Source organism: Sesamum indicum, linkage group LG5 (genome assembly GCF_026168435.1).
Source record: "Sesamum indicum cultivar Baizhima isolate 11 linkage group LG5, ASM2616843v1, whole genome shotgun sequence".
Lineage (NCBI taxonomy): Eukaryota > Viridiplantae > Streptophyta > Magnoliopsida > Lamiales > Pedaliaceae > Sesamum > Sesamum indicum.
The window spans coordinates 14628346-14637754 of record NC_142661.1 but is presented as its reverse complement, the minus strand read 5'-3'; the positions used below and the strand labels follow the sequence as shown (position 1 = coordinate 14637754).

At 34.2% G+C, this 9409-nt stretch overlaps 2 protein-coding genes across 2 annotated transcripts; both read left to right on the top strand.

Annotated features, from left to right (window-relative positions):
- Positions 1-1384: 1384 nt before the first annotated feature.
- LOC105162120 (polyol transporter 5) lies at positions 1385-3202 on the top strand. The gene is made up of 2 exons (XM_011080070.3): positions 1385-1642; positions 1736-3202. The coding sequence occupies exons 1-2, from the start codon at positions 1549-1551 to the stop codon at positions 3088-3090; spliced, it is 1449 nt and encodes a 482-aa protein (XP_011078372.1). The 5' UTR covers positions 1385-1548; the 3' UTR covers positions 3091-3202.
- A 2956-nt stretch (positions 3203-6158) lies between these two features.
- Positions 6159-7071, top strand: OFP8 (ovate family protein 8). The gene has a single exon (XM_011080143.2). It carries the CDS (start codon positions 6298-6300, stop codon positions 6994-6996), a length of 699 nt encoding a protein of 232 aa, XP_011078445.1. The 5' UTR covers positions 6159-6297; the 3' UTR covers positions 6997-7071.
- The last annotated feature ends 2338 nt before the right edge of the window (positions 7072-9409 follow it).

The following is a 9409-nucleotide window of genomic DNA, read 5'->3' as shown; positions in this document are numbered from 1 at the left end:
AATAAAATGTATTACTTTTGAGAAAAAAATTATTATTAACAAAAAATAAGTGCAAATATTAAACGAAATAGTATCTCTTTAACATATGTTGACAAAATGGTTTTTAAATAATTAAGTTTGTTTTACAAGTAATTTTTTTCCAAACTCTGTATACTCAATTTAGCTTGTCTTTGCTTTGCACTCTTTTTACGAATACTACCTATTTTTAAATTTCTACAGCTTTCAATTTTTTCTATAAAAATTACTTCTTTAAAAAGTAAAATTTTTTACGAACATTTCCAAAAATCAGCACTTTTAACGCTCAAGTCGGTAATATAATCAACATAAAATAATTGAAATTAAGCAAGACTAGTGAAGTGTAGTTCAATATGTGTGAGTGTCGAAAGTAACAGATTCTATCAGGATAGGCATTCCAACTTCTATTGCCCGTCTCCCGCTTTCAAGGGAGGCGATAGAGGCATGCTACCAGCTGCATTCCACTTTTCCTGGGCATGTTAGCAGTATCGTGTTGAGGCTGCTAGCCAATTTCGTCATCATGTTTGGGTACGAGCGGTGGGGGTGTAGATGAGTCGATCTCAAATAGAACTCGATCAAATATTTTGGTTTGAGGTTGAGTTCAAAAATTTTATTGTAAGCTTGAGCTCGACAAATTTTTAAGAAAGATGTTCGAATTCGAGCTCGAGCTCGAAGCATATATAAATAATATGAGCTCAAGCTCATAAGCTCATTTCCTATCGAGTCGAGCTCGATAAACTTCTTTTTTTTTTTTTTAATAAAATCACTACAAAATAATTAGTTGTAAATAAAATATTAATTAAATATATCTATAATTAAAGATAATTGTAAAAGAAATATAATTTTCTATAAATATAAGATTGACGAATGTATATAATATATTGTTTCAAATGCAGAATTTAATTTGAGAGATCAATTATTTTTCTAAAGTATGAGACTAAATATTGACGATTTCAAAAAGTACGGCAAATCATCCTATATTTTGGGATCAAAATACAATTTTCTCTATAAAAATCCAATTAGCATAATATCCTACTCTTAGACCAATTATTTTGGAATATCAAGAGCTATACAAATAAGATAAACAATATACGAAAAATTCTTTCTCGAATCAGATTTGGACAAATTAAACTAATTATTCATATTTCTTCAACTGTACACTAATAATATAACAAATATATTACACTTGTTATATAATTGATTCTAATTTCATGGAGTAATTTGAATTTCCCTACAATACACTACACTTTACAAGAAAAAATAAGAAAAAGTAAAAGAAAAAAGGAAAAGGAGTTGAGTTCCCCACATCCCAAAATCTTGTCATTGTGATCTTTCGTGCCACCATTTATATCCCTTTCATATCTCCATCTCCACGTGGCATTACATCCTTCATTACTGCCAGGTTTTAGTACTATCCCTTTCAATCCTCTGCTCAATCTGTTCTCAAACCCAAACGGGATTGTCATTAATTTCGCCCTGGGTTTGATACATACAAACTACAGAAATCCCTGTTCAGGTTTGATCGGAATTCCAATGGATTCCCGACAGAGGGGAAGGGCTCGCCTCAACAAGTACGCCCTTGCCTGTGCCCTTTTGGCTTCCACCAACTCCGTTCTATTGGGTTATGGTAATCATGATATATCAGTCTTGAATTCTCCTGTTTACTTCTGAATTTGTGTACTTTGATCCCATTTTTGTACATCGATCGACTGGTTTGTAGATATTGGTGTCATGAGCGGCGCTGCGCTTTTCATCAAAGAAAACTTCAGGATTTCATCAGTTCAGGAGGAGGTTTTGGTGGGTTCTTTGAATGTCTTCTCCTTGATCGGTTCATTAGCCTCCGGCAAGACTTCCGACTGGATTGGGCGGCGCTACACCATTGTCTTGGCGGCAGCGACCTTCTTCATTGGCGCTCTTCTAATGGGCCTCGCCCCATCTTACCCCTTTCTCGTTGCCGGACGGGTCGTCTCTGGCGTTGGAGTAGGTTATTCTCTCATGATTGCTCCGGTTTACACTGCGGAGGTTTCTCCCGCCGTAACCCGCGGCTTCTTGACCTCCCTCCCGGAAGTATTCATCAATGTGGGAATTTTACTAGGATACATCGTCAACTACGGATTATCCGGTCTTTCGCCGCGCATCAACTGGCGGCTGATGCTCGGCCTCGCTGCCGTCCCTGCCGTCGCCATTGCCTGCGGCGTCATGGCCATGCCGGAGTCGCCACGGTGGCTGATCATGAAAGGGCGGACGCGAGAGGCCAAAAGGGTGCTCCGAAGAACCTCGGAGAGCGAAGAAGAGGCGGAGGCGAGACTCGAAGAGATCACCAAAGCCGCTGCATCAAGTCAAGAAAATCTAGCTTCTAGTAGTTGGCATGGGCAAGGTGTTTGGAAGGAGCTGTTGAGACCTTCAAGGCCGCTCCGTCGCATTCTGGTGGCGGCTATAGGGATCAACTTCTTCATGCAGGCCTCCGGCAACGACGCGGTGGTGTACTACACGCCGGAAGTGTTCAAAGCCGCCGGAATCCACAACCGGAGAGGCCTCGTTGGGGTGACAGTCATCATGGGGATAGCCAAGACCTCCTTTGTTTTGATATCTGCACTTTTCTTGGACCATTACGGGCGGAGGCCTCTACTGATATTGGGCTCAATGGGGATGGCAGTCTCCCTCTCCGGGCTCGGTCTCGGGTCCAAATTTCTTGAGCACAGAACCCATAAACCTACTTGGGCCATAGCATTGTGCGTGCTGACAGTTTGTGCTGATGTTTCGTTCTTCTCGATCGGGCTCGGGCCTATTACGTGGGTGTATTCCTCCGAGATTTTCCCGATGCGATTGAGGGCGCAGGGTGCTGCTTTGGCGGTGTCGGTGAACAGGCTGGTGAGTGGGGTGGTGGCCATGACGTTTCTCAGCATTTCAAAGAAGATTAGCTTTGGGGGAACATTTTTTGTGCTTGCTGGGATTATGGCCGTAGGGACCGTTTACTTTTACTTCTTACTGCCTGAGACGAGAGGCAAGAGTTTGGAGGAGATCGGGGAGTTGTTCGAGGACAAAGAGCGGCCTTGTGATGCTCGAAAATCGTAGTAGTAAGACAAAGTTGTTTTTGTAGAAAATTTGTGGAAAATGAGGAAGAGTGAGTTCATTGTATAAATATATTTATCTTTAGGTTCAATTCTATTTACTACCTTATATGTTAGTGCTGCATGAGTGGTAAATATGACTCATAATTTAATAATTTTTAATAATTAGAGAACTCTGGGTGTCAGAGTTTATATTTTGTTGAAAATTGCTGACGTGGATAAAATTAGAGTTTTGTTGAAAATTACTAACGTGGATAAAATTAGAGTTCTTTAAACTGAAATTTTTATTGGCGAAGTAACCAATCAGCTGTCTCAACGATGTATCCAATGATAAAAGTATTTTATACCCTATATATTATGCGGTGGTATATATTTTAAGGACTTAGTAACAAAAGGATGACAATTAAATACTCATAAATATATTAATTTTGTGCAATTTTTGAACTTCTTTTATCTTTTTATATGTCACCAACTTATGTGTATCAGTAAATGTTTTCACGTGGTAATAACTTGTAGGTGTAGTACCAATTTGACTTATTTGTAACAGTATAAACTACAAACACTATATAAAAAAATAGGAAATAAGTTCCAAGATAAAATATTATATATGGTAATATCATAACTATGTTTGGAATAAAGATGAAATACAAAATAACATAAAATTATATTAACTAAAACCAAAGTGACTAGCAATCTTTGGATACAGAATTGGATGTCAACTAAACTAGCAGCTAAACATAGACATTTCACACTTGTAAGCTACCCACTAAAACATATGACTCTACTAAAGTTATGTTCTCTACACATCTTACGCCAACCTATCCAATGAGTGTGTCGCTTCTCCTTACTATGTGATCCAGGTCGAATTCAGCGATCTCGAGAAACAATCTCGACACAGAGAGCTAACTCCTCCAAGATCAGATTTTGGGTTCCCTGAGAATAAAACAAGAACTGTGAGCTCGTCGGGCACGTCCCCGACAATGACCCTCCGACGCTCAAGTTAGGTTGATCGAGAGAAAAGTGTACTATCTCAAAGTTCGATCTCAATAAATGCAGAATAGTTACCTTTAATGACGGGTTTCGGGTCTATATATAGGACTCAACAGGGTGGCGCTGACCAGCCACGTGGTCTCATCCTACTGGCCCGCGTCTATGATCAGACGGCTATAATTATCGGGTTTTCGAGGGCAGACGGATCCGGGTCGGGTCCTTGCGACCCGACCGATGGAAGAGGCACGGATCCTTGCTTAAATGACTATAATGCCCTTAATGAAGGGCATTTTTCACATTTTCCTTGTATCTCCTCTTAATCACACATCACTATGCCACCAGGAATTGGCTAACATTGTTTCTATGTCATGTAGAAAATAGTCCGACAGTTGAAAGCATGATATAAAATAAGTAGGAATTGATTGCAGCACGACTTTGATCAATACACCCGACATGCTTACGAAAGTAGTTTAGTATTCCAACCCTGGATCCGACTCCACTCTCGATCCTTAATTCCTTGAAACAGTTCTCCTCGTGATCTCCTAGCAACCTCTGGTAGCCCGAAATACTTCTCATGCCTCATAACCAAGGTGACTCCAAGAATATCTGCCATCATTTTATATTTAATAGGAAAATAATGTATATAAATATGTATAAAAAATATATTTTTATCTTTTTTGGTATTTTTAAAAGTTTTTGAAATAAAACATAATAATAATAAATTTAAATATAATTTATTTCATATTTTAGTCATAATGCCAAAAAAAGGCACACAAAACAAGTCAAAAAAACGTCAGTCTCTTATATAAGCATATAAAGAATATTTTAGTCCAAAATGCCCTAAAATATTGACCAAAACACCAGAAACCAACAACCAAGCGCACCACCGGCCCGTGCATGCCACATTCCGTCAATTGTTAACAGAATATATATATTTTTTTTTTGCTGGGATTTTAAAAACAGGAGGGGGATTTTTGCCTATTTTCAAAACACAAGGGATTTTTTACTAATTTAACAAAACACAGGGGGTAAAATAAAATTTAGCCTAATACAACTAACTATAAATAATATACATACATATATATATATATTTATCTATCTTTAAAAAATATATTTCTACAGGTGCATCACACATCATATGTCTTAGTGATCATAAAATCATTAATATTAAGATGAATCAAGTTGATGAATATTATGAGCATGAGTGAATGTATCTTGATTATGTGTGAAGAAAGCTAGATTGTGGTGTGGACGATTACTCCATTTGTTCAATAAGTCTATGTTATAGTAACTTAATAGACACATACTACCCATGACGAGATATGGGGATTGGTAGTTTAAAATGTTTGAAGGTGTTCTCAATACAGATAAAAATGATATTTTTGCACCTCAAAATATCAAAAACTATCATAAAACTCATTCTTTTAATAGACAAAGGATCACACCAGTCATAAATATTACATGTATTTTATGTGCGAGAAATATCACTCGTGAGGTTTGTTTATGTCTAATAAATAAGTTCTTTCATTAGTTAAAATTCATTGAATTTGCTAATATTAATAAAAAAAAATATATTTACTCCCGATTAACTTATTATTGATTTATTACAAGTCAAATAATTTTTTTATCAAATTATCTTTATACGTCTTCACGCATTAATGCATGTGAGGGGGGTATATCTTCACAATTATAAAGGTAGTTTAGTCGAAAAAAATTGTTTGAACTACAATAAGTTAGTAATAAATAATCTAAGGTAAATACCAATTAAGTGAAGGTTGACTAACAAATAGATTTATTTGTTAGAGTGATAGAGGTATAATTACATTAAAATTTAAGGAAAGAGAGCGTAATTATGTCAAAGATAAATTATTTGTATTTTTCCCACAACATAACTCAATACAAATTCAAAAATCAAACTTTTATACCTACAAAAAGTAATCACCCGCTTTAACGGAGTTCGAGGATATCAATATATATACTACCTCGATTAAGTCTAATGGGGACAAGAATGAAGACGAAAACGGCAAAAAGTGCTTATGAATTTTTAATGACAATCAAAACTCTCTATTATTTTCAATAATCAAATTCTTTCTCTCTCCTCCCCCTACTCTCTCTCCTCAGCTTATATTCTCCTCCTTAAATTTGCCGACTAGCAGCTGCTCTTTCTTACAAGAAAGAAACTTGGCAGTCAACCTTCTCCCATCCACAACCCCCCCCCCCCATGGCGGAGAACCGTCTCAAAATCCGTATCTGCCGCATTTTCCGATCACCCCTCGGCTCATGCAAATCCAAAGATCAAATCTCTGACGTCATTGAGACCCATCACGGCCGCCAACACTACCAGTTGGTCGAGCTCTTCTCCCCACAACCTCGTAGCCCATTCAGCTTCTCACCATTAATGCCGGAAAAAAGCTATTTCTTGAGAAGCAAACTCCATTTTTTTTCCTCTGATGTGGACGGTCGGAAATGCCCACCAGCTTCTCCCATCATCTCACCTCTCTATGGAATTCCCAAAGAGAAGAAAAAGCCCACAAACAAGAAGAAGGGCCGCTCCATAGCGTACAACAAGAAGTATTCAGGATTTGCACAGTTCCCGGAATGCAAGTACAATGGGTTGTTCAGCAGCGATGAAGAAGAAGAAGAGGAGGATGACAGGGCAAGTTTTCTTCCCTCGACGGGCACACGGCGGAGGACGGCGGCTGAGCCAGCGGTGCAAGACAGCTTGGCGGTGGTGAAGCGCTCGAGTGATCCCTACAGTGATTTCAGGACATCCATGGTGGAAATGATTGTGGAGAAACAGTTGTTTGAAGCAAAAGATTTGGAGAATTTGTTGCGCAGTTTTCTGTCTCTAAACTCTTATCATCATCATAAAGTCATCATTCAAGTCTTTTCTGAAATCTGGGAAGCTCTTCTTCTGTAATTTGATTTTTTGTTTCAAATGATGAGCCAGACAATTATGTTCATTAATTATATTCAAATTTCTGCTTTTCCTTCCCGTATTTTTTTCAGTTCTCTAGACAGTGCCATAAGAACAAATATAATTTTTTGCTTATGATTAATTATTATAATTAAAAAAATAAAAATTGTGGTAAAGGAATAAATGCAAATATGATATCGTAAATGAGCAAATTATCTCTTATAAAAAAATAAATAGCAATTTACTTCTCTATATTTTTTAAAATACATTAATTTATCTTTCATATGAGTTTTAAAATGGACCAATTTACCTCACTGTATAAGCGGGTAAATTGCTTCATGTTAAAAAGTACATGGGGGATAAATTGCTATATTTTTTTCATAGGGGGTTAATGTATTCATTTTCAATATCACATGGGGATAAATTGCTATTCACCTTATAAACCTATTTGTTGTCTCGGCAATGTGGTGAAAATATTAATTATAGCTAAAATCATGGCAAATGCATCGATTATGGCTAAAAATCATGATAAATATTGATTATCGTTTTAAAAATTTAAATTATAGCTTTGATTTTTTTAACTATATTAATAGTATTAATTTATCACGATTTTCATATTGTGGTTATTCATAATATAGCAAAAATTTAATTTTTTTATAATGTGATGATAAACATTACAAAAGTATCTTTTTGTTTATGAAATCTTGGTTTAACAAAGTGGGAATGATTATATGTCGACATTAATTTCGTTTTAATATCTTTATTTGTATTGATGTTACTTTTACTTTTCCATCAAGTTTACTATTTGAATGTAGGCAATTTTTTAAAATTATTATATTCTAAAAAATACCAACAAATAATTAAAATATAAAATTTGAATAAGCAGAAAAAGATTTATGTGAAAGTTTTTTTTTTTTAATAAAATTACTTAATGACCTCGATAATTGATAGATTTTAGACATTATTAGGATGTTGTATATCCCGAAAAAAAAAAAGTTAGGAAAAATAAATTGTTAAAAAAATTCAACTTTTTTTTTTATAAAAATATCTTATAATGCAACAAGCACGTTCTCACTAATTAATAGGTTTCAGTTTATTTTAATTTAATTTTAAATAAACATAATAAAAAATTATATTGTCAAGGCAAATACTTTTGTTCAATTTAATTTAAATTATAATTTAAAAAAAAATAGTCCGTGTTTGGGTGACCTTATAAGCTCCTTTATTCAGCTTAGCTGAACACTCTCTTAATTTAATTTTTTAACAACACCCCTTAATCAAAACAATCAATCACAGATACAGTTATTTCCACGTCAGAATTTAAACTATAGCTGATATAAAGGGATCATTTGTTTTGAAACCCAAATGTGATATTTTCATTTTCTATTATTTAATAGAGAAACCCATTATTCTTAAAGTACTTGATTAAAAATATTAAATTTAAATATGATCTAAACAGTTTTCTGACTATATATTTTTAATTGTTTTTAACATATTAATTAAAAAATATTATTATTTCTACAGAAAAGATAATTTGTATATTTTTTAAAAGAAGAGAAACGTGAGAGGGGAGAGTGAAACCCGACAAAAGCGCATTCTTGAAAGAAGAATGTCAAAAGGACAAAAAGTCTTTGGGCGATGGTCTAAAAGGTGATCTGATAAAAAAAATAGACTTTGTGAAAGATTCTGATTGATGATTGACAATGATCACTATCAGTAGAGGACACATGAAGACAAGAGCTTTATAATTGAAGAGCTTTATAATTGCTTCTTTCTACAAGTCACATATAAAATGATAAATAAAACCAACCATCGCTCGAAATTTATCATAATTATAAATATTTTTTTATTATTTGAAAATTATAAATATTTTTTTGATATTTGCAAAAATTATGTAATTTTTGGATGAAGGTATGAAATTGTCAACTTTACCATTATTGTATTTTTTTTATTTTTTAAAAAAATCAAAACCTATAAAAATTTTGAATGAAGTGGATGAAAAAAATTTAAAAATTATAAAAAATTATCCACTTGGTCCAAAAAAATAATAAAAAATTTAAAAATATAATTTTTAATCCGTCAAGGTATTTTGGTCAGTTCATCATAAAAAATGGATGAAAATCAAATGAATTGAGCAAATTGTTAGACAGTCGTTAAAATCAGGGAGTATTAGTAATTTTTCAAATAACGAAAAAGTATTTATAATTATGCGAAACTTTAGAGAAGATCATTGTAATTTACGTCTATCTAAAAATAAGAGTATTTTTTAATGTAAGATATGTTGCATTATGGAAACTATTTTGTTATATATATTTATTTGTGTTGCTCCACAATTTATTTGTCCCATTTTAGTGGATTGTTTATCCATATTTATGGATAGAATGAGGTCATCTTATGATCAGTTCATAAGTCATCT